At 43.8% G+C, this 25,348-nt stretch overlaps 1 protein-coding gene and 2 long non-coding RNA genes across 3 annotated transcripts in view; 1 reads left to right on the top strand and 2 right to left on the bottom strand.

The window, feature by feature from the left end:
• The window catches only part of LOC307226738, a 142,408-nt gene extending 133,118 nt beyond the window's left edge, over positions 1–9,290 (bottom strand). Inside the window, exons 1-3 of the long non-coding RNA XR_013843550.1 lie at positions 8,550–9,290; positions 2,815–6,437; positions 2,481–2,588 (exon numbers count right to left, since the gene is read on the bottom strand). This is a non-coding gene — a long non-coding RNA (uncharacterized lncRNA). The remainder of the gene's footprint in view (positions 1–2,480; positions 2,589–2,814; positions 6,438–8,549) is intronic.
• Positions 9,291–15,172: 5,882 nt separating this feature from the next.
• On the bottom strand, positions 15,173–20,505 carry ZFP36L1 (ZFP36 ring finger protein like 1). The gene is made up of 2 exons (XM_079986291.1): positions 20,297–20,505; positions 15,173–17,795 (listed from the first exon to the last, which is right to left on the bottom strand). The coding sequence occupies exons 1-2, from the start codon at positions 20,351–20,353 to the stop codon at positions 16,842–16,844; spliced, it is 1,011 nt and encodes a 336-aa protein (XP_079842417.1). The 5' UTR covers positions 20,354–20,505; the 3' UTR covers positions 15,173–16,841.
• Positions 20,506–20,632: 127 nt separating this feature from the next.
• Positions 20,633–25,348, top strand: part of LOC307221626 — a 32,299-nt gene continuing 27,583 nt past the window's right edge. The window contains exon 1 of the long non-coding RNA XR_013841431.1: positions 20,633–21,245. This is a non-coding gene — a long non-coding RNA (uncharacterized lncRNA). The remainder of the gene's footprint in view (positions 21,246–25,348) is intronic.

Below are 25,348 nucleotides of genomic sequence, written 5' to 3'. Positions count from 1 at the left end.
GCAGGCAAGCTGTGATCCACTTCCCAGGCCTGAGTGAAGCTGAAAAGCGTTCACCCAAGCATGGGAAATTCCCTTGCCAGATCCAGGAGAGGCGTTGTTGCATCCTGCAACAGCGTCTGACCTGGCAGTAAGCGTCATTACACAACAGATGAAACTTGCATGAACAGTTTTTCAATTTCTTCTTCTTTCTTTATGCTTCCACTGTCCCCTTATTTTTGTTCAACATCCCCCAAGTGCACCCGAGGCAACTACTATTGCACCCCTGGATCTTTCCAGCACTCCCCAGGGGACGGAATTGCCCACTTTGGAAAACACTGGCTAAGAATTTGAGCAAACTCATAGATTCATGAATTTAGCAAGGGCTGGAAATAATCACAGGATAGTTTCCTCATGAAGCCAGCCTGGCAACTGGGCTCACTGGGGGTGGGTCATTGAAGAAACAAAGGGCTGAACGTGGCCTGATTTGCTTGATAATGGCAAGACATCAGCAAAACATAAGACTCTCTGCCCAGCAGCTTCTGGGGTAGTGATTACGGTTGGCCTGATGCAAGCAACAAGAAAAAGTGCCTTTTGCTGTGTGCTTGATATATGAAATATGTGTAAAGAAACCATATTTCATAAAGACACTGCAGACTGGTGGTACATTGCTTATAAAGGTTGAATGACGATTACATCTACAAAGGATTAAGGACTGTAAGACATTTTGCACATAAGAACTTCAAAGTCTGTTGTAGTTTTAAAAAGTGATTGCCTCCTTTAAGAAATAATTCCATTTTTATCCCTGTTCCAGTAAATTATGTACACGTTTAGTATGTCCTTCAACAACCAGTGTGTGTTGCACTGCTTAAAATATGCCAACAGCACAAAAACCTGAAATTATTGAGGTATGTACATGGCAGCAACAGAGTCGGTGCCAAGGAATGGTGATCATGGTTGAAGAGCAGGCAACAAAAAAATTCCATCTTGCAGAATTCCTCAAGCCTGTTTATTTTAATAATGTTAAACTATTTCTTTTTCTTACAGGCCTTTCAAATAACCATGTTTTAGAATGTTAAATGCAGTTGTGACCCATTTGCTGTGGGCCATCTAGACACTTTCCCTTCAGGCTCTGCTTCTGTTGCCTCATTTTCCCAATGGCGTTTGTGATTTTCCACTAGAGAAAATGCAGTTATTTCCTTAACTAGTGCAGTGATTGCTATTGGGTTGCAGCACAGAATGTGGGTGTGTGAGGCAGAGATGGACAATCTGTGGTCTTCCAGATGTTGCTGAATCCCAACTCTCTGTGGGGCTTCCCTTGCACTTGAGTCTGGAAACTGTTGTTAGTGCTACAGCTTCATCGCTGACAGGAGTGGGACCCTGAGAGCATATAACATCCCTCCTCAGATTCTTGTACTGGTTGATGATTTGTTACCAGGCCAGACTCACGGTGTTAGAATCAGTATGTAAAGCTCGTAACAGCTTGGTATCTGTTTACTTGCAAGATCACCTAACCAGATATGTGCCACTTGACCATTTCAATCTGCAGAACTGGCACTTTTACAAGTTCCACATAATGTTCATTGTAAGGAATCGAGCCTTTAGTGTGAAAGCTCCTACACTTTGGAATTCCCTACTCGTTGCTATTAAGCTTTTACCATATTCTTGTTGATGCCCTGCTTGTAGTCTTGCCATTTTTGCTTAGGCAAGACTACCTAGACATGTAAAGTTGGTACATATTTTAAGCTGTAATTTTAGCTTACAATTTACTTATTTTATAATGTATGCAGTTTATAATGTATATATATTTGAGTGTGTGTGTGTGTGGTGAATTACTTAAGAGGTTTTATTTACAATTAAGTGGTATGCAAATTCTGTTAAATAAAATAAAGCAAACTCTCATCAGCCCTAAATATGGCCAATAGGTTAGGGCTGATGGGAGTTAGAGTCAAGAAACATGTGGAAGCTCTCAGGCTCCTCACTGTTGCTATATGGAAATATCACTCCAACAATTCACTATTCCATGTTATGAACTTAACTGCTGTAAACAGCCTGGGGCAGCGTCAGCAGGGGAGAAATATCTTGAAGTGTTCTGGTGCCAGTTTTTTAAAAATAAAAATAATTTTAAAAAGCAGCAAAGATGCCCTATTAATTCCTTCATGATTTCAGGAAATTGAAAAACTTTTTTAAAACAATATTTGCTGTTTAAAGCCAGTTCTCGATTAGATATCATGCAAGTGGTGCTAGCTAGCGTGAGGTCATTGCCAACATTTTTTCCCTTTTTCCCCTCACTGTTCCTTATTTTGTATTGTTTACTTCATTCTTTCCTTCACCCTCATTCCCTCTAAGGGGTTTCTGCAAACTGTTCCTCGCTAATGATTACTACACACAAAAATGTTTAAGAAAGAAATGGCTGCAAAGAAACAACTCAAATGTAGAAAAAGTCAGAACTAATATTTTATTTATGCTATTAACCATCTCATCTGTCCCCCTACTTTACTTACAGGAATCGATGTCAGGAACCACGAAGCGCTACCAGGACCAGGATACTGGGAAATAACTGGTGAATACCAATTATTCCTGAAGTTCCACATTTGCCCCCAGCTCGCCCTCTGAATTAAAAAAATAAATGGGGGAGGGGCTTGGCTCACTCCTTAGCCAGAACAGCCCCCAGTAGAGCTTAAAACACAAATCTATGCAGTGTTTACAAAGTGCGGGAAATATAAGTTGTTAGACCTTTAAATGTCCCAGTGTTAAGTGCTTACAGTTTCCCCCTGCCTCTACCCTTCTCAGAGTGAATAGACCACAAACTTTCCTAAGTTTCAAAGCTTTACTTACAGTAATTACAGCAGAAACATCACAGGTAAAAGCTTCTTCAGTACAAAAAAACAAAAAGTATTTTCAAGCATGGAGTCTGAGCTAGGGAGCCCCAATCTCATGCATGTGGTCAGTTACATAGTTCAGACAGAAGAGTGAGAGAGGAACAGGAAACAAACAAAACAACTTCCTTTCCCAAAGGTGAGGGGGTGTGACCTAGCCATTTCCTCTCTCTAGCACTTTACAACTCTGTGGCCCTTAACCCCTTCATTTACTAACTAGCATAGATATGCACTGTTAGGTTTGACTGCAAAAAAATCTCCCACACAGGATTGAGTCAGGATGCCCCAATGCAGGAGGAGGTAGAAAAAAAAACAGAGCTGATTGGGGGGAACTGGAGTTGGAACAGGGCTCTGCCCGCTGTGCCTCAACTGTGTGGAAACTGTTGGGACCCCTTTGATGCTTCTGTCCAGTTCTGAATGTCTTGCTTGATTCCTGGATTGTGACTCTTGAACACTATGTCTGCTGCCAAATCCTGTACTCTTACTTGCATGCATAAAGATGTCTGTCTTACTTGCACACAAGAGCCTCTATCTGCTGGGCGTGAGGCAGGACAGTCACCTGTAAAATCTCTGGGAGCCACACGTCTAGCCTGAAGGTCCTTACCAAAAAAAAAGGGCATACTGTTTCCCTTTTTTCCAGCCTCATTAACCAAGCCTGTGCTGGTTTCAGATTAAAGATCAGCAGCTGTGCAGGTGCAAGGTTGCCCACCAGACATGTATGGTGGCCTGTCAGAGGTTCAGTCAACATTTTTGCAGATAGCCTGAAACTGCAGGGGAGAGAGGAAGAATCTATATCATATATACCAGATCAAATAAGTAAAGTGGTTATCAGCCTGTTTATGGATCCAATTCACATTATTTTGAAATGCTCAGTTTACATGGGGCTGTTAGCCCTGGAGACTTGGGTGTGTCTACTTAGAGTTTATCTATGAGGGGTGTTTGCTTTGTCATTGCCCTTGTAGTACCTGTTTTGCTTCTTTCCTGATCACTTGATAGTGCGCAAGGTGTATATCAGGTAGCAGAGAATCTGCTATTTTGGTCTGAAATGTGCAAGGTACACTTAATGCCTGAGAAAGGGAATACCTCATATCAGGGATAATGCCTAGCTAAGGGAGGTTATGCTAATAGGCCATCAAGAGGGGGAAAGGGATATATTCCTGCATAATACATACATTTATATAGTGATTTTTGAGAGCTCAGTATGCTTCACATAATTATCTCAGTAATCTACGATAACACTGTAAAGTAGACTACCATGATCTCATTGCAGATGGGGGCCTATGAATAAGTTGATATTTGAGCTAGTCACTATGCTAAAGCTCCCTTCAAAAAATTTTCTGTCATGTGATCATAATCAGAATTTAGCGGTTTTGTCATTGTTAGCATCACTTCACACTTACTGTGTTTGCATTTGCCATTTTATTACCTCTTCCCCTTTTTTTGAGAGATCCAGTGGTAAGATTGGTTACCTACAGGACAAACTCCTCTGTCTTCCTCAAATTCAATTGCAAGAATTGGCCACTCCACACACTAAGTATGTTGAGCTTGGATTGTAGGCGCTTCATTTGTATTATTGGTGATCTGGAGTAGGAACTAAAGTTATTCATAAGTTGTTGCATAGAGGGAAGCAATTTTGGATTACACTCAAAAAGAAGAGGAAGTCACTTTTGTTATTTTGAAAATGATGCACGTAGTTGAAGTTTATTTGTTTCATATTCCAGACTCTGCATAATTCTATAATGTTTACAGTGGTGAATATTTCAACACTTGCTGCTGCTATCTTAATACTTAAGTTTCCCACCTTCTGCAATGTGTGAAGTCAGTCTGCTAACCTCTTTGAGCTATATGCTGCAGAAGATGTGAATCTGTAGGCAATGAATCAGCAACAGCCCTGCCACCCTCTTGCTGGGAATGGTAGATAGGTGCAACGCCCTAATTTTCCTCAGACCATGGATTAGAATTCCAGAAGAAGCAGTAGGAAAACTATGGACAACAAGTGTATTATACAACAAATAGTATTCCTTAGAAAGCAAGTTCTGTATTAGTAAAATGACATGGGGAATGAAGTCTGGTGTTCCTTTTAATTTGCTGGAGTTATTTTATACACAGATCTTTTTCCAGATGCAAAATTATTTGGTTTTTGAGTCTTATTTTTTTAAAGGTTGTTTTTAGCTGTATGGTACAGAACAACTGAAAAAGCTGTGGCTTTTGAGGGTGCGTTGTGTGATTGTTGGGCTAGGGATGGAACTGGTTGGAAGAGTTACTGTAAGTCATCTGTGGAGTTCAAGCCCAGCTTAGAATAACAAAACCGGTAAATAGCTTTGACCAGTTAACAGCAGTCACATTTACATGATCATATCTCAGATTAATAAAACACAATATGAACAAGTCTTCTGCCTGTTCACAAAGCCACTTTTGCTCCTCTGTTTACAGTGCAATCAATCAAAAGCAGGAAGTCTGTTCTTAGTCATAGTTTGTCTTTTCATCCAAACTTGGAAACTATAGTTACCAGCTCTGGAAATGAGGTTGCATGCACTAGCAAAAGCAGGGCCTTTTTTTCAGCCAGAACTCACCAGAACTCCATTCCAGCACCTCTCAGGTGGGCGCCATTGCCATTATAAGAGAACAATGGAAGTGTTCATGGTGAGTTTTGGCACCTCTTTTTCTGGAAAAATAGGACTGAGCAAAAGGATTAATCATGATCATCTGTATCTGGCCAATATCCGAATGGAGGGCAAAATGGACTGCTGAATCTGATGTCAAATCTTCTCCCCAAGCAACACTGGAAATTGTAGTTCTGTGAAGGGAATAGGGCTGTCCTAACAACTATCAGCACCCTTAACAATCTACAGTTCCCAGGATTCTTTTTTTTTTTTGGGGGGGGGGGAGAAGCCATGACTTTAATATGATACTGCTTTACATGTACGGTTCAGATGGTTACAAAGCTTAAGCAGAGCTGTGAGCTGACTGCAATGACAAGCCAAATGTACAAAGGACAGTTCAGTTCTGAGGAACTTCAATTATTACATGGTGATCTTGAAAAGCTGAATAGGTCTACTATTTGAGTCAAGAAGTAGGGACTTCATCTGATTCCAAGGATGCCGGTATCAGTGCACAGGGCTAGACCAATACATTTTGCTGTCTGACGTACCCCTTTTACAAATCAAGCTGTATAGTTACCTAAGTGAACCAAGTTGTTTTGGTACTGCCTCTCCCTGGAAGGAAGAACACAATAATTAAAAATCAAATCACTAACAATTCGCTATCCTTTTATGGCACTCAGAGTCAGTGGCCAGAAGTGGTTGCCTCACTCTACCAATAGTAGAGCCAGCCCTGATTATTACATGCTATTGTGAAGGGCACAGACATTGTCTTTGGACCAGGGATTTGTTGTTGTTGTTGTTGTTTAGTCGTTTAGTCGTATCTGACTCTTCGTGACCCCATGGACCAGAGCACACCAGGCACTTCTGTCTTCCACTGCCTCCCGCAGTTTACTCAAACTCATGCTGGTAGCTTTGGGAACACTGTCCAACCACCTGGAGCAGGAACTGGCAAGTCACTCCAGTATCCCAGCCAAGAAAACTCCATGGACAAAGACAACTGGGATTAGTTAATTGACTGCTAAGTACTGGTATAAGGAAGGAAGTGCACATTTCTAGGTCATCTTAACCTAGTTACAATTTTCCTACAACCAAAGTTGCAATTAACTATAATAAACTTTGCATAATATATTCTTTTTCTCCTCGGGCTAAATAATTGTTTTCTTTTCCTTTTCCATAAAATAACATTGCACAACTGGGAATTTCTCTCCTGGAAGCCAGCAGCCTTCTTCCCATAGGCTGCTACTGGGATAACACAATGGGCTACAGGGACTTTGGGTTTGGCCTGGTATGCCTCTTCTCTGTAAAGTTTTGTTCTGGGACAGCTGCAGCTTGGGTTAGAAGCAAGGGAAACAACAGTAGCTGTGTGTGCGCGCGCGCATGCACGCTGAAGCAGCCCTCTGCCTGAAGTGGTGTGTTTAGTCAGTGCCACAAACCCCACGCTCTCATCCACCAGTCAAGCCTCAGCTCCAGCACAGGAACAAAATAAACCAATAAGAGGAAGTGCGTGGTTAAAAACATCCAGGAGAACATACAGTTCTCTGTGGCTTTCTGGGGGGGGGGGTGCCTTGTGATTCTGCCTTGCATGGCAAGGAGGGTGAGCTTAACGTGTGGGAACAGGGCATGCTAGAGCAGGCAAATATTTGTGTCATGTGGTGACATGCCCCACCTGGTGTTAATATCCAGGAAATAGATCAGATCCAATATAGATTATGATCGGCTGAATGTAGGACATACTTCTCAGGACTACCAACTTCTACCTTCCCACCTCCTCCCCTTTTCATCTCTCTCTTTCTCACGCTAACCCTTCCTTCTCCTTCTCAGGTCACTATACATTTGCTAGACAGAAGGCGGCTTCTGCTGTAGGGTTGTCATCCGTATTCAAGACAGACTGGGGGGAAATATGAATACTTGAAACATTAGTCGTGGTTAGGGTAAGGAATATATCTGCAAGGTTATACAAAGTCCTTTATCTGCCCTCATAACAAGAGCTGACTCACATATTTGTCATTTGATAGCTCAACACTCAATAAAGAGTCTTGTGGCACCTTAAGGACTAGCAGATTTATTATAGTATAGGCTTTTAAGAACGGTGCTGTTTCTCAGATGTGTGGAGTGTTGGCAGACATACACAGATATGCATATGGGGGAGGGGGAGACACAAATGGTAAATACTGGGGTTAAAGGCCATGAAATATAAGAGATAGCAGTTTGTCTGAGCTGTGTCATTTCCATGCGAAACTCAAATGTGGACAACAGGAGAGGCGAACCAGTAGCCCCAGGGCCAGATATAACTTGCCCATCTGTCTGCTGCCTCCCCCTCATAGCGACTTGGCTTGAAAATAAGCTCATGCTGAAGGGAGGTGAGAGTCTACACATTTGTGTACATCTGCAGGCTATGCATGTGTGCCTGTTTTGGCCCTGCCCACAATCAGCATGCAGCCCCACAGAGAGTGGGCCACAAGGGAAAAGGCGATGAAATGAAAAGGGAGCCCATCCCTGCTGTACCAGAAATGAACAGAGACACCAACTTACAGCAGCAGTCCCTGGTTTGAATACTGTCTCTCCATCTATGAGTTCTGATTAAACACCTACGGTGGTGGGGAGAGAAACCCACATTTCTGATTTAGCCTTAACATAATTGAATATGCTATAATTTATAGTTCTGTGATTTCATACTAAATGCTTCCTTTGAAGTTTGTTGTCGATGAAGTCTGGTGAATGAGGTGAGCAGCAGTGTGGCCTCTAGTCCACAAAAGCTCATGCCACAATAAACTTGTTAGTCTGTAAGTCACTAAAGGATTCTGTTGCTGCTGCTGCATCAGTCTACTGTGGAATTCATCATCCAAATGACTCATAACTGAATGTGCGAATTACTTCAACTTTTTTTGTCTGATGTGGTATGAGTGTTGCCTCTCTGGTGTTTGGCCAGTGGTAGCTGTTTCACACCTGTAAGAGATTACTTGATGTCTTGCAGTTGCAGATGCCCTTCAGCAAACAAACCTACCCAGAATCCAACACACCCTGTGTTGCTCTGGGTGCTGATTGAAGGCAAGAGAGTCAAAGGGAATGGGGAAATATCTTGTGAACTTACTGCATCTGAATCCAAGCAAGACTTGAACAGACTCCTACGCCGATCTCAGTTGCAACCATAAACACTTGGCATCAATCTTCTAAACGATGTAGACAAAAAACAATGACACATTTTACACAGGCCTCTGAATGATCTTCATTGCACTGCATTTCCTGGTTAAAATCTTATCTTATAGCTATATTAAGTTACCCAGACTAGCATTACTTCATTATTCAAAACTGGTTGAGAGGAAACTAAAGGAAGAGGATGAAGTCCATTAACAAGAGGGCAAGCATTTTGCTACACATAAAAGAGGCAGTAAATTATTTGTCATACATATTGAACACTTGTTTCTAGTATTAAGAAATCTGTCAAGAACTTGTCATCGCAGTTCACTGTAGAATTAATTTTATTCCTCTGGCGAGCAGAAGGCCCGGTGGTTCATCCATACCATAAAAATACATCACAGGGCCAAAGGAGAATAATATTTATGTGAAGCTGACTATTAGCAGATCCACACCTTTAGAAAAAGTCAGTGGTGCACCATCCTATGATTATGTCTGCACCATACATTTAAAGCACATGACTTCCCCCAAAGAACAGGGGGATAACTGTAGTTTACTCCTCACAGTGCTAGAATTATCAGCACCCTTAACAAACTACCAATGTCAGGATTCTTCAGGGAAAGTCATGTACTTTAAATACATAGTGTCTATACAGCTTATGCCACCTCCAGGATGCCAGTGGGGAAGAAAAATATCATGCCTAGTGATATTTATGGGGTAGGATCCCATGAATGGGCTTTCTCTGTGGTGGCCCCTCACCTATGGAATGAGCTTCCCTCTGAGGTGTGTATCCTTTTAGTTAACTATGCTTCTTTTGCACTTGCATTTTAATTGTTTTATTCCTTCTCGTAAACTCCCTTGAGAGTTTGATTAAAGGGAGGCATAAAAATACCTAATTACCAATAAATATTATAACAATAAGATTACATATTTTTCACTAAGTGTTTCATGTACATGATTTCAGCATTTCTCACAACTGCCCTTTTAAAGCAGGAACGAAGAACCTGCCGGCCTTGCAGGCATTTCTGAACTACAGCTCCGAGCACCCATGACCTGGCTGCGGCGGGTGGGAGTTGTGATCCAAAATACCTGGAGAGCACCACAGCAAAGGCTGGACTAGATTATTTCCAACATCCCTGTTGCAAAAAAAAAATATCAGTACTGCATTTTAAAGAACCCTATGAAGTGGTGCTACATGGAAAGAGCATGAACAAATCAACATTGCACCTTTCCTGTGCTCTTGAAACTGTAGCATATAGGAGCTGTTGTTAAACCTGCCAAAGTACTTCTCTGAGATGCAGTCAAGACTATGGTACGCCTCTGTCTTGTTCTTAATGCTTTCTTTTTGTGGTTGAAGGGCAAAGCAGACTGTGCGAGAGAAGCAGTGCAACCCAGCAGAGAAAATATTAAGCTTTGACCTGCATTAAATTCCCAGCAGGAAGTAATGGTGATTGCTCTCAGAGCATTGCTAAAGAATGCTGAAGGTGATAGACTGCAGCTCTTTGAAAATTAAAACTGCTATAGAAACAAACAGACAAACCCAAGAATGTGTTCACATCATAAAGCACTCGCCCCTGTGTCGGTACCACAGCATGCTAGTTTTTTATATTAAAAACGGAATGACTTTACTGCAAGGATGTGAAACATGGCCCTCCAGATGTTAGTGGACTCCAACACCCATCAGCCTCAGCCAGCATGGCCAATGTTTAGGGATGATGGGAGTTGTAGTTTAGCAGCATCTGGGTGGCTACAGATTTCCCAACGATGGCTTTCCTGGTTCCAATTATTTTAGAAAGTGAGGAAATGCCAATTGCTATGGCACGCTTTGATTGCTGTGGGGGTGAAGATGGCAGCCAGATGTTAAACAGACAGTTGAAAAAAATCTTAAGACAGTTAACTGCAGGTTTCACTTCTGTGTATTGAGCAAGAAGGGGTGTGTGGTAGGGGATATAAGATGAAACTATTTTCTAAAAGGCTGATTTGTAGCAGGTATTGAAGAGGCAAGAGCTCTCATGTTCCTCTGAGTGTTCATATGAAGTAGTCGTTTAGAGTGAAACTGCTTCAAGAAAGATTGGCAGGTAATAATACTTTGAGAATCAAGAAGTGGAGGTTGGGGGTGGAGGAAGGAACCTGAGAACGAAGTGGTGGAATTCAAAAGATCTGCGGTGCAAACAACCCAGCGCAACCCAGACTGCCCCATAAAACAGCAACAGCAAATAGGAGTTCTGTTATACCCATGAGGAAACGTCATAAAACCACATCATGCCTGGCAGCAACCGACCCACAATCCCGTTTCCTCTGTTGTTATTGCAGAACTGTGTTCAACGCCTTTGGCTCTGTTTAAACGCTGCAGTGGGTTCCTTTAGAACCCCCATGGTTTAGTGGGGGAGGCCATAAATCAACAGCTGTTCTTGCCCTTAGCGTTCAGTCTGAGCACAGCAGGTATTCATTTAGGATGTTTTAAAGACCTATTTAAAACAAAGGTTGTCTAGGGAATAAGTGTAGCCTTTGGTAGAGACCAGACATAGTTTAGTCAACCAAGCGGTTGTAAGATCAAGCCTGTGCTGCTTTACACACTTGCATACCCTCCAACATGCTGCAGAAGAAAATCAGGAAACACAACTTTTGGGGCCACGCTCCCAAGCGGATCATGTAACTCACACGAGAGTGCCCACCCAAGTGCATCTTGCACTGAAATGCCTTCTGCACATGCTCAGATAATACTGTTGCCTATTCCAGTACCCCCTTCCTCTCCCTGACCATATCTGTAGTTGCACTAAGAGAATAATAGACTCATAGAAGCACAGAGGCAGAAGGGTTTCCAGGGGTCACCAAGGCCAGAATCTCCAACTCACCCTGGCAGGCAGGTTTTCTTGAGGCTGAGATTGGATACACTCTCCTTCAAGACAGCTACTGGTGGGGAACGCAGCCAGTCAGCAGCGAGGAGGTGTGGAGAGAGCCAGATCTGGATCCTGCCTTCTTCTCTTCCAACGTTGGACAGAGGTAGCAGCTCTCAAGGCAGTGCTGTTGCCACTCAGGGCCTGTGGGCACCTGCTTAGCTCCCAGCCACGACGGGGCGCACGTCACAGCCGAGTGCCGTTTGTGCTGCTGTGGAGCATTCCTCTCCACTCGCTGCCTCACCCTTGGTGCTTCCTCACCACCATGTTGAGGTGGTTGGCGCACCGAGTTCACGGGGGCACAGGGGGACATAGGCTGCATCCTGAGGAGTCTGGCGGCTCCTTCTCCGTTCTCCCCTGCCTCGCTCGGCACATCTGCTGTGTCCTGCACACCATGAGTGTGCTGAGGGCAAGGGCTGGTGGGCTGAGAGGAGGCCTGGGTGGCCTCTGTAAGTCCGGGATGTCCCACTTAAAATGGGACAGTTGAGGGGTATGCTCTTGGGTAATGCAATCTGGTTTACAGCAGGCCTTTTAAGACATTGAAATGCAGTGCAAGTAAATACCTTGCTCCATTGCAATCTGCAGCAGCAAACACCAGCAAAGCATGTGGGTGGGCAGAAGTCGTCCACCAAGTCCCAAGATCTGCCTTTTTTGTTGTCATGCATGGGGTGAACCAGCACTCCCCCTTAACGAAGGGAACAGCACAATCTTAACAGAACTTTTTTTCCTTCTTACATGGAACCTTCAGCCAGCATTTCAAGGAGTGTTTGAAGGGAAGAGTTGAGAAATGTGTTTCCCCCCAGACTCCCTAACTTATTTCAAGCAAGATTCTCTAGCTAATCCAATTCCTACATATACACCACTAGCTACTTTTGGAAGTTCATGTGCTATGGCTTCTCACATGCAGAGAAATGGTGGCCCCTTTCCTGTTTGATCCAAATTGCTTCTAAAAGGCTGCATTTGTTCTATCTTGCCTTGACAGAAAGGACTTATCAGAATCAGCTTTGTCCCCTTTCCTTTTAAGCTTCTTATACATATCAGCTGTCATTTTTGGAAATCCAAGTTTATTGCAGCACACGTCCCTTCTTGTATTGGAAGACAACCACAGCGGGAAGATCATCATGTTATGATACCAGGCAAGTCAAAGGCCTATTTACTAAAATTTCCTCAAGACACTGGTTTCACTTGAATTCAAGCTAAACCTTTTCACTTACCTTTTAATTGTGAAACACTTTGTATTAGAAGCAGAATACTAGAAGTCTTACTGTTTAGTTCAGCCTATAGGTGAAATTCAGTTCACAGCATCACCTCTCAGTACCTCTCCAAATGTCCCTATTTTCCAGGGACAGTCCCGGATTTACAAAAGCTGTCCCAGTTTCTGATTTGATCCAATAATGCCCTACTTTCCCTTAGGATAACCCTATTTTCATCAGAAATTTTTTGAAGCGTATAGAGCTATGTGACCTGAGCCAAGGAGATAAGTAACTATACTACCTTTAGAAGACACCTGAAGGCAGCCCTGTATAGGGAATTGACTGGGGCCACCCAGCCAGATGAGTGGGGAATAATAAATAAAATAATAATAATAATAATAATAATAATAGACTAGGATGGCCCTCTTTTTCATCGGATAAATGTTGGAGGTATGCGCTTCTGCTTCCTAAATGCCAACAGGCCACTGTATTGTAGTAACTGTAGAAGTCACAGCTAGCATGTTTCTTCTTGCTATGCAACTCTGCAAAAGTAACCTGATGTCCCTTGACTCAAAGACCCACAAAAGCCTGTTTGCTTCCTGGATACTTTCCTGTCTTTAGGCGCAATTTAAGCTCTACTTTCTTCAGCTCTGGACATCCATTATCTTTTAATCAGATCTTTACTTTTCAACCTACATTCCATCTTCCAAATCCTTTCACATTAGTCATTCAGGGAGATTCAGACTCTTCAGCCCATCCGCTAATAGCAGCACACATTCTTTGTCCTTTTTAGGTGCTGGGGGGGTCTTGTTGTTCCACAGCACCCTTTCTAGCAAGCCCTTCTTTTTCATCATCAGCTGTCTTGGTCATCCTTCTTCATGAAACTTCCTGGGTGACTAACAGTCACTTGCCATTACTCTATCACAAAATTGTCAAGAAGCCATGAATTGCAAGAGGTGAGCTTAAGTCTATGACAGGCATAAGAGTCCTACTGTGCCTCTTAAATTTTTTGACCCTCCCCTAGCCAATATTGGGCAACACTTCTTGCATCTGAAAAAATGAGCTCTGGATAGCTCAGCTGGTTACAGTGTGGTGCTGATAATGCCAAGGTTGCAGGTTCGATTTCCATATGGGACAGCTGCATAGTTCTGCATTGCAGGGACTTGGACTAGATGATCCTTACGATCCCTTCCGACTCTACAATTCTGATTCTTATGAAAGCCTGTGCAATTTACCTGTGTTGTTTTTTAAGTTGCCACAGTAGTATTTTTTTCTGCAAAGATGGAACATTGCTCCCCACTCTAGAAGTTGTTTTGCTTCCTAGTTGAACCAAAATGTTCATGTATCTAGTGGAGTCAGTGTTAATCCACAATACTGTTATTTTTGCAAGATAATAAAGGCAATTCAGACAAGCAGCATCTTCTTCCAAACCCTACTGTTGAAGGGCTGAGAGTGCAGGAGCACCATGTTTGGTTTGTGTTCCTGTCACTTTTGTTACCCATTAACATTTTTTTGAAGCAGTCCCCACCCCTACCCTGTTCTTTAGCTCTGGATTGTCCCTTTGTTATTGCACGGTGACACTGGGACTACTAAATCCCAGAGGCTTGCAAGACAAATCCAGCAGTTTGGAAGAATGTGTGCGCATGCGTTGCATTAAGAAACCCTTTTTTTCTTGCCTGAGACATTTGAGAAATTGTCACAAGGTGCCGATAAGCTTGGTACTCCTATTTAGCAAAATGAACAAATAATGGAGTTGTGTTTGTGTAGAGGCAGGTGGAGAGAGGTTCTTAGGGGCTCTTGAACATTTGGCACATAAAGGAAGTGTATGAGGGCAATGACATGCTTTCAACAATTCCTGGAAGCTCAAGATAAAGTTCAGATTAGAAGGCAAACCACCCAATGCGTTCACTCTGCTATTTGTTGAACTATTTGGCATTTTGACAATACTTTTCTGTTTTCTTCTGGCCAACACAATATGCTCTCAAAGCAGGAGTTAAACATGTTTGAATCCCTGAAGCAGTATTTATTTAATAACTTACTATATAAAAATAGATAATAGGTAGGTAGCCATGTTGGTCTGCTGTAGTCGAAACAAAATAAAAAAATCCCTTCCAGTAGCACCTTAGAGACCAACTAAGTTTGTTATTGGTATGAGCTTTCGTGTGCATGCACATTTCAGAGGTGGTATCTGAAGAAATGTGAATGCGCACGAAAGCTCATACCAATAACAAACTTAGTTGGCCTCTAAGGTGCTACTGGAAAGAATTTTTTTATTTTATATAAAAATAGCCCATCCAAGAGCAGAAGTGCAAGCCAAAGATAAGATGCATAAATATTAGCCCAGCCTAATCACTTATAGATCATAAGGAAAGTCAGGACTTCTTGTGCAAATTAACTTCTATTCTGGTGCAAGAGGATTTGTCAAGACTGGACCTCGTTCTGAAGAGTTATTGAACTTTTCTGCAAGGAAAACCAATTTCACTATCAAATTCTTGAAAAAACACTTGGGGTTTATTGATTTAAACTGCAAACAGTCGTTACAAAAGATTCTTTAAATAAACTCACACAAAGGAAGAAAGAAAAAAGGCAATGTAGTGAACAGTAATGGGAAAAATTACATTCAATGTGTTCTTTGTGCCAGTAAAGTTTACCTTAAATGAGGAAACACTCCATTCTTGGAACACAGAAATGCAAAGACAAACTGCATTTGGAATGTCTTTTGATAGGCACTTGAAACCAGAGGGTAGACCTTTTTTTTTCCTTTAAGTACTTACAAAAAAGGAAGCAAGCAGTCTTCCATTTTATCGTCTCACAGCACAGCTTGTGCGTATACATTCTTGAGGCCAGAAGTGAAATCGTGACCCTACTGAAGTCATTGACGAAGCCTTCAATGACAGCAGTGCGGTCAGAATTTCATCCCATCCAGGAAAGGCCTTGTTGGGGCATAGAGGCAAAGAAGCACATTAAACTCAATTTGCAGTCTGACACAAAAAGGGGAACGATCTAAAATAAATAATCCAAACACAGCTGTTGCATTTTTTTTAAATTAATTTTTCATTTTTTAAAAATAAAATAACCAAAAAAGTGTAAAGTTACAAAAAATGTCATTGTAGTATAATATATTAAACTGTGGGGAAGGGGGAAAGAAAAAGACTTCACAATCTTAAGATTAATATGGAAGATCATAATTTAAACATAAAAGAATATATTCTATGAATTCATCCAGATAAATATGAACAAAATTAACAAAAAAGCATAGGTTTCAGCAATAAATACGTTTTGATAAGTTAAATAAGCTTTATATTGTTGTGCAGTGACAAGCAAAATTTGCTCTCCAATTTCTGAAAAGTTATACAAAATTAAAAACCCAGGAAAATAAAAATAAAAAGCTTGGCGTGAGTGCTCTATGGATAGGTCTATTGTAATCTAGAGCAAAACCATTAAAGCTATGACTACTGGAACTTTGTTTACACAGAACTTGCATGTGTGGAATGAACACCGTTAGACACCCCCCCCCCATTTTTTTTGTTTCGCTTTTGAAGGTGTCACATGTACACACGGGGAACTTGTAGCACCAAAAGCAAGTCTTTCATTGTCCATCTGGCTTCCCTCTCCAGTCACCAAGTCCCATGCATGTGACAGCTACTGTCCATTCTCAGCTGTTCTTCTGGCTGACCTGAGTAGATTCAGGCAAGGTTAGTCTTTAAAAGGTGGTAAGGGTTGGATGTTAACAGGTGTCCACATGCCATATGTCTACAAAACACTGGCTAGAGAAAGGGGGCGGGGAAAGGAAGAAGATTCTGCATCATGGCCAGTGATAGGAGCTGCTGGTTCCGGATATTCCCTGCACATCTGGAAATGCACAGAGCTCTGTGGAGGCTGCTGGTGCCCTCTGCAGCTGGAGAGGTAATATAGTCACAGTGAACATGTTAAAAAAAGGCACTACATTTGTAAACGATTATCACTTTTTGCTGTAATTTTGGCACTTGTGGTTTCAGCCAGTGAGTGGACTTTAGGCAAGTGGACTATCTTTGCATTAACATCTAACCCAGAGATGTTAAGATGATTTTGGGGTGGGGGCTGAGGTGGAAAGGAGAGAGATTACAAGCTTAAAATTGTAAGAAGAGAGGCTAGAAGAGGCCGAGAGGCAACACCAGGTTACTCGTCAGAGATGGAGAGTCTGCTGAAGATGGGGAGGCGTCTCGAGGTGTCCAGGATGGGCGAGTCAGAGCCGCTGTGGCTGCTGCTTGAGCTGCTCAGGTAGCCTTCCTGGTCAGAGAGAGAGTCCTGAGGACTTGGAGGCGAGTCAAACATGTTGGGGGACTCCGACATGGGTCTGAGGAGAAAAGCAGTGGGCGAACCACCACCAGGCATCTGCACCCCCATGCTGGGAGCAAAGAGATTGGTCAGCTCCTGGCTGGAGAAGGTGAAGGGGTTGCTGGCACAGTCAGGCAGAGTAGGAGAGCCCAGGAGGTCGTCAGCACTCATGATGGGCGGAGGGGTTATGGAAGTAGGGCTGTCCAGCAGCCCGTTGGCAGCAATGGCACTTGGGAAGCCTGCGAAGCTGAAGCTGTGCTGGAGGCGGGGTCTGTCGGCCATGGCAGGATCTCGGCCGCTGGCTACAGCGCGGCGCTCCTCAGCGTTGTGGATGAAATGGCAGCGAGGCCCGTAAGGGCAGAAGCCAATGGTGTGGAAAGTGCGGCAGAGCTCCGTCTTGTACTTGGGGTGGCGGGTCAGGCTTCGCAGCTCGTGGATGCCGTGGGCGAACTGGCACTTGTCTCCGTATTTGCAGGCCCCGTTCTCCTCGAAGGGGCGGCATAGCTCCGTCTTGTAGCGACTCGAGTTGACTTGTCCGCCAGGCTGCTTCTGCTGCAGTAAGCGCTCGCCACCTTCAGAGAAGGAGCGGTCCCGAAAGCGATTCTCCCTGGGCCCGAGAGTTGGGGCTGGCTCCCCCTTGAGGCTGCTGAGAAGATGGGCCTGGTGGAACTTGGAGTTGGGCAAGGTGACCGAGTGCCTCCTGGGGAAACCCCCGCCAGCTGGGGTTCCCACTGCCTTTCTGTCCAAGAGACACCCTCCGACACCAGAAGGGCTGTAGTTCAGCATCTTGTTACTCTATAGCAGGGGGAAAAGGAGAGGCCAGTCAACAACCCAACTTCCTCAAGAACCTTTCAGCAAGATGCAGCCTAAAACCTGGCATCTATGCCTCCCTCCCAGTTTCCTTATGTGCATAATAGGCTCTCCCAAAGCCCCCAGACTCTGTTCTGCGCCACAGGTTGGGTCAAGGAAAATGAAAGGCACAATCTAAAAGATGAGCCTCTTTCTATCAGAGAACAGCTATACAGTATGTCAAAATACTTCCAAAGCGGCACAGTAAACAATGCTGCTATACAACAGCTTTTGCTTCAGGTTCATTTGTTCCATCCAAGCATAATGCCACAATGAAATACATGTTGTTTCATTGCCCTAGGCGAAGGCCTATCCAACTATTCCTTAAGCAGCCACATCCCCCAAGCATGCTCCTTTCCGAGCTAGGCATGGATTCAATACTTCCACTATGCAATTTATGCCTTAAAGGCCTAACCTAGTTACTCCCAAATTTCTGAGCACATTCTTCAACCCCTGTTTCCATGCCCCTTCCAGTAAGAAAGGATGGAGGAGGAGGGAGAGAAGTGAATAGAGGCAAACAAATAATAATAATAATAATTAATAATAATAATATTGCTATATACAACAGATCCCACTCTGGAGTAAAAAAAAAAAAATCTGTGGTGGGGGAAGTGTGTAAGACTCAAGCTGAAAAGAGGCGTGAGACTTTGGGAAACATGCTAGTTACTAATCTAAATTAATCCCATCCCTCTTGCTCCACCTCCTGCACAGGAATTGCATTTCATGTGATCCATGGCAAAATTCACCCATAACCGCAAGAGGATTCCTTTGCAATTAGCCATTTGGCAGGAAAGAGTCTGCAGCTTCAGTTTTAAACTGCTTGAAAGCATCAAGGAAGGAGACATGCTTCGTAAAAGGCAAGACTCGGGGCTTGGTCCGGTTTATGTTTACTCTATGAGACTTTTTTTAAAAAGTCATTGTTGTGCATCCATATTCAACACACTTAATGGTAAGTGGAAAACCAACACCCAGGTTTGCTCTGTTTTGGAAGTTATGAGGGGTCCATGAAAAAGCACAATCAGCTGTGCAACTTCAGAATTTAAACTACTCGTTCCAATGTGACATTGTTCTCAAAGAAGTAGTGCTTTGCAACCTAGTTATAGTTGTTAACTTTCCCACAACACTGATCTCACCCACCAGCAAGTTCTCCTCCAACTTGGTTATAAACGTAGGAGAAATGCATACAGGCAAAGACTTCGGCTATGCAAAGATAAGGCCGCTTGAAAGAGAAAAACGCAGCCGCGTGAGTGGAATGAGAGATAAGCCTGGTAAACTGCTGGCTGTAAGAAGCAGCAAACTGCAGAACTAGAGGCGGGAAGGGCCGGTGACTTGCCTGCAAACGTTCTTTTGCAAAAGCCCCAGTTCCACATCTCCATCCAGTCGCGCGCGCGCACACACACCCGATTTTCTCCTTTCCAACCAAGGAGAAGCCAGTAGACGTGAAAAACAGCAACAGATCCCACTTGCGGGGAAAAGTGTCCACAGCCATCTTTCCCCACCCCGAGTAAGCAATTAGACGTGCGGCTGAGCAAGTCATTGCAAGCAAGAAACTTTCCAAGACACGCGTTAAGAGTTCCAGTGAACTCCGGAGGTTGGTTTTGCTATCTGAAATGCAATAGGGACCTTCGGCTCCCTATGCACAAGTTGGTAAAATTTCACATTCCACAACATGAGCAAAAGTCTAAACTGAACCACGGCACGCCTTAGTTCAAAGTACTGCACAGAATCTAGGATGAAGGGCAACTCCCACAAGAAAAGGGGCTGCCGTCTTAAACACACTTTCTGGTTCACGAAAATAAGAGGGCCGGTCACTTCTGCACACGTTAAAAACAAGCTTTCATACATTTGAATGGCTTTCAATCTTCTATAAGGAATAAGGACCAGCCGTTGTAAACTTGAGCCAAAAAGCAGGAGGGCAAACTGCATGGCAACCATTTCGGAATGCAATCCCAGCAAGTCACTGAAAACATCTAACAAGTTTCTTCGAGAAGGCACCCAAATTTGAAACTTGAAAAAACGGAAGAAAAGCCAGAGTCCAACAAAGTCAAAAACACGGGAAGCGAAGGCGGCTAGTTTGTGACAGCACCCTAAACAGCATTTTACTAGATTTGGCGCAATAACCTACCTTAACTTCTTCCTAGGCAAATCTCCCTAACAAAGCAATCTAAAGTATGCCTACTTAGAAGTAAGCCCAATTAAGTTTAATGAAGCTTACCCCCAGGTAAGCGTGCTCAGAATTGCAGCCTAAATAACTCGTCAAGGCTCCAGACCAACTCCCAAACAAAACTTTGCGTTGCTTAAAAACACGCAACACCCAGCAAAACTTTAGGCTCCTAAAACGCTGAATATTGGACCAAAAACGGGACGGGACGGGGGCTGGTGACAGATGCAGAGTGAGAGACCATTCCCTTGAGAAGTTTTAAGAGATAATAGGGGCTACAACTTACTTTGCATAAAACTTCACTCAGCTCGAAGATGGTTGGAGACACGAGGGCTGTAGACATCTTCAGCTACCAAAAGGAGGGGCGAAGACGTGGAATAAGTATATTAGAATAGAAAAATAAAATGAATCACAGTGTTGTAAGGCACAGCCTCCAGTTTCCCTGGGTACTCCTCTAGCCCCCTCCAGCTCCAGCAATTCTCCCTTCTCTCTCCTTCCAGAAGAGTTTTGCGTAAAGCTCAATTTATAAAGTTTCAGACCTTACCCCGTGGGAGGAGCTCCAAATTCATTTAAATAAGGAAGAAGGCGGAGGGAAGATGACTGACGTAGAGTCTGAATCACCCATGCGGTCAAACCTATAAAAACTTTCAAGGAGGGCGAAAAACTTTCAAGAAGGGCGAAAAGGGGGAGGAGGGTCTTTTTAAAGGCGATCTCTGTTATTTTTAAAAGGGGGGATTTTTTTTAGAAGTACAGTGTTTGTGCAAGTTACCTCTAATTAGAAAACGGGGGGAGGACTCGATAAGACTCTTTTGTCAGGACTTGAATGCAACATGTGACGCTATTCACTTCAACCACTCCGGTCTGCCCTCCCTTCTCCTTCCTTAAAGGCGGGATCAAACTGTTTCCTTGCAAAATTTCCTTGCTCTCAGCCCCGTTTCTTTTTGTCTTTCTTTGAAGCAGCTTTCTGGGGCGCTGTTACAGTGCCCGTCTTCGCTATTTCATTTCCTCCATTCCTCCATGTTGTTTAGAGGGAAGCAAAAGCAAAAACTTGGGAGTCAACTTTAGACTTTCTTTTCACACCGAGCGCGCACAAGTAAAGGGAAGTATATTTGATGGCAGTTGAAACCTTATGACTACGTTACTCGGAAGGAAATCCGAGTGAACTGGAGTTGGGCTCACTTCTATGTGAGCTGAGTAGGGCAAGGCTGTGTGATCTGAGGCACATTTACTTGGAAGTAAGTTCTGTTAAAAAAAAAAAAAGGATTGCCTTCCGCGTAAGCGTGCGTAAGCCTGGTGTCTAAAACTAAGAACTTGCAAAAGTTCTTCCTCGCGGAGAATGAATTTAAAACTAAAGCATCAGTAAGGGACAGGGAGTGCTCGCCCTACTTTTTACAACACTGGATTTAGAATAGTGAATTAGTGGTATTTGCTCAGCTCAGAGATTTCTGTTCGACAGAATCCTCGTTTTTGTTCTTTTTACAGACCCCATTGCGGTAGTTTTCAGCTACTGATTTTGATCCCAACACTGGCGAATTGTTTCTGCAAGGGCGACCGGCTTTTTAGAAAGGTCTTATAAAAGGCTCTTTCTCTGTCTTGCACGCTTGAGAAACTACAAATTGGGGGAGGGGATGTTTTGAACGACGGGCTTTCTACAGTGGTACCGCTTTCATCTTTCTCCTTTGTTCCCGCCCCCATTTCTTTTAATTATTTAGCAGATGGTGCCCTCCGTTTTTTTCTTTTGGCGGGATTCCGCTTAGGAAAAAAGACACATGCATTGGAACGTGACTCTCAGCCGAACTCTACGATTTGCATCTGGGAAGGAAAGGCGATTAGAGTTTAAATCAGTTCTCTCGCTGCCCTTAAGTTGTGGAACAGAAGGTTAGAGTGAAGTGGAAATACCACTGTTTCCTCCCCCCCCCCTTCCTATTTCCATGTGCTCATGTTACAGCAAAGGGTCACCCACACAAGCCCTCAGATGTTTATGGCACCACAGTTCAAAATGCAGGGGCTGTTATGAAAGAGCGCGCCTCCAGTGCATTTTCCACTGCGGCGCAACGAGGCCACTTGCTCTCGGAGCGAGACTTTGCAGATCTCTCTCCCCCGTTTTCCTTTCTCTTTTCTCCCCCCAACCTCCCCGGGAACATTTGAAGCTCCTTTTAGATTGTATGGGCTGTAGCTGCGATTTCCAACTCGGAAGAGCCTTCCAGTTTGGGCAGGCTCGCAGCTGCCTGCTTTGATTGAAATTGATTGCCTCCATTTTTAACAGCGCCCTGCTGCTGCTGCTGCTGCCGCCGCCTCCGCCGTCTTTGCATTTTTACAAGCTGAGTCGCTTCGTGTTGACTCGCACTCCCTCCCTCCCTCCCTCCCTGCGTTACGCCTTTTTTCCGTTTTGTGGAAAACTGGCAAGACTCCGCTGTAGGAAATAACCCGCGCTCGCTCTCACATAAATAACTCCAAACGTGTTACTAGTTAGCAAGAGGATGTTTGCTCATTTTGGCGTTTGCGCGCTGCCCCGCTTCTCCCAAGGGAAACGGGACTCTTTCCGAAACTTTTGCTCCCTCCCTCCCTCCCTCCCTCCCAATAACAGCCAGTTGCCAGATGACAAGGGAACGAGGCGGGAAGGAGGAAGAAACTGTGTGGGTGGCGTGAACAATGGCCATTGCTGCAGGGCTACCACCTTTCACCCCCGCGCTTTAAGCCTTTTGTCCGGGAAACCTCGCAAGCGATGGAAACTGCTCGAATGGGGAGGGGCGGAGGCGAGCCGAGAAGGACGCGGAAGTGGCTCCTCCCTTTTGGGGAGCGCAATGGCAAGCTCCTCCTCGCCATGGCCGCCTCCGGAAGTGCGGAGAGGCCCGAGAGGCGGAAGGATCTTACCACGTGTGGCGCGTAAAGCCCGAAAAGGAGCAGCCGTTCCCGCGCCTGCAGCTAGAATGTGAAGCCTACGTGTTCATAGAATCATGCAGTTGGAAAGGGAGCCCGAAGGGACATCTAGTCTGAAATATACTGGCAGTCGAGAGTGGATTTCATGCTCTTTATTCAGCTCATAGTGGTGAGGAGGAATGGAAGTTCCCCCCACAATATCTGCTTTATATACATTATTTACACAATAGGCTGCACGTGATTGGCTAATTCCGGGATTCTTCTGTAGGCCAAGCAGGTTGTGGATTCACTTCCACCTGGAGCTGGATTGGGTGGCTCCTGTGGACCAATCAGACTGCTGCATTGTTCTAGGACCAATCAGACTGCTGCATTTTGGATCCTATTCAACTCAGTACATAACATAGTCCAACCCAGGAAACTCAACTAAAGAATCCATGCATGACAGATGGCCACTCAACTCTGTTTTACAAACTTGCGCTCAAACCTTAAAAAGTTTACTCAGAAGTAAATCGGAATGAATGCTATGGATTTTCCTTGTGAGTTAGCTCTGGCTTGCAAAATGTGCTAAACTTCCAAGAGGACTCAGCTGTGGTAATCGTACAGATTTGAAATTAAGCAAATAGGGATTCCAACAAATGTGCCTTGGTCAAATTCTACACACACACCCCTCCCTGCCTCAGTTTATTTTTGCAATTGTTTGTGGTCCCACACAAGGCTCTTCCTTGGATGCTTCATATTTTCTTGCGGCCTACATAGGATAAGTATTGGGGAGAGGGGCTCCCATACTCATAGCTTGGCTAAATTAATGCTGTATAATCACAATACAGTGGTACCTTGGTACTTGGAACGGCTTGGCTCTGGAACAAATCGGCTCCCAAACGGTTTGCAAACATTTTTCAGAAGCCAAGCATCCAACGCAGCTTCCATGGCTTCTGATTTAGTGCAGGAAGCTCCTGCAACCACTTGGAAGCCATGTCTTGGTTTTCAAATGGTTTTGGGAGTCAAACGGACTCCTGGAACAGATTAAGTTCGAAGGAACATAGATGTTACTGTTTATACATAACAGAAACTCTGGCCCTCTAGATGTTGGATTACAACTCCCATCATCCCTGATCATTGAACATGTTGGCTGGGGCTGATGGGAGTTGTAGTCTAAAAACATCTAACAGGCCACTGGTTAGCCATCTAACATAAACAGTTACTTATGTGAACACAACTGGAGGACACACTCAGCCTTGCACGCTTCTGAAGTGTGCTCACAATCTCCTTCCACCTGCACTACAACCATAGTGGCATTTGGTCGGTCACACTGAGAACAAGATACTGGGCTAGATGGGCCATTGGCCTGACCCAGCAGGCTCCTCTTATGTTCTTATGCCAGCTCATGTGAACTGGCATTGGCACGGCACTGCTTACAAGTGTAGACAGCCAACATGAGTCACTCTTTATATATGTATATTCATTGTCGCCTGTGCTACTTCGGAAACACGGCTTGAAACTCATCTTCCCTTTTCCTTAACCTCGCTGATCAGCCAAAGATAACCAAAATATGAGAGAGAGAGCAAAGTATGTGAGCAATGTACGTTTCCTGTATTTAAAGAGACAACCAATTTTCTTCTTTCTTTCTTTTTTTAAAAAAGCTGTATTCTGTTGCTGAAAGTGAGAATAAATGGAACAACTGGAGCAGGTTCTCTTCTGCCATTGTTTTGTGGCTCTGTGCCCCATGCTTGTTCCTTGGGCTCAGAACCTTTTTAATATATAATTATAAGCTATTTTAATCATTAGTTTAGAGCTATCGTTGCAGGGACTTTCCAACAGTTGCTAAATTCAAAGGAGGAAGCTGGAACAGATAATTACTTCACCACTAAAATGATTTGAGCCTGGATTTTTATTGGCCTATCTCTGCCTGTCAAGATCAGTTTAGAATAAGAGGGCAGGGCAACAAAAAAAGGCAAAGCTGCTTGCTGGCAAAGCTCCCAGAGCCTTGCATCTAGGATGTTTCAGGTTCTTTGCCTTAGGTCTCCAGTTAAAATGATATATAGTGGTACCTCGGGTTAAGAACTTAATTCGTTCTAGAGGTCCATTCTTAACCTGAAACTGTTCTTAACCTGAGGTACCATTTTAGCTAATGGGGCCTCCCACTGCCGCTGCCGCGCGATTTCTGTTCTCATCCTGAAGCAAAGTTCTTAACCCGAGGTACTATTTATGGGTTAGCAGAGTCTGTAACCTAAAGTATCTGTAACCCGAGGTACCACTGTAAAGTTGCAGAAGATTTGAAAAGGCCTCTGCCTGGACTCTGAGGAGATAATAAACTAGATGGACAGATTACCTGACCAGGTATAATGTGGCTAACTAAATCTCACTAAAATGGATCTTGTGTGTATACACAAGAATGATGAACCAGTCACATTCGATCTTAATAGGTTAGTCAAATTATATTTACTATTTTAAAAACATT

Source organism: Podarcis cretensis (assembly GCF_951804945.1).
Source record: "Podarcis cretensis genome assembly, chromosome: 1".
Classification (NCBI taxonomy): domain Eukaryota; kingdom Metazoa; phylum Chordata; class Lepidosauria; order Squamata; family Lacertidae; genus Podarcis; species Podarcis cretensis.
The sequence above is the reverse complement of the archived record's forward strand: the minus strand, read 5'-3'. Positions and strand labels throughout refer to the sequence as shown.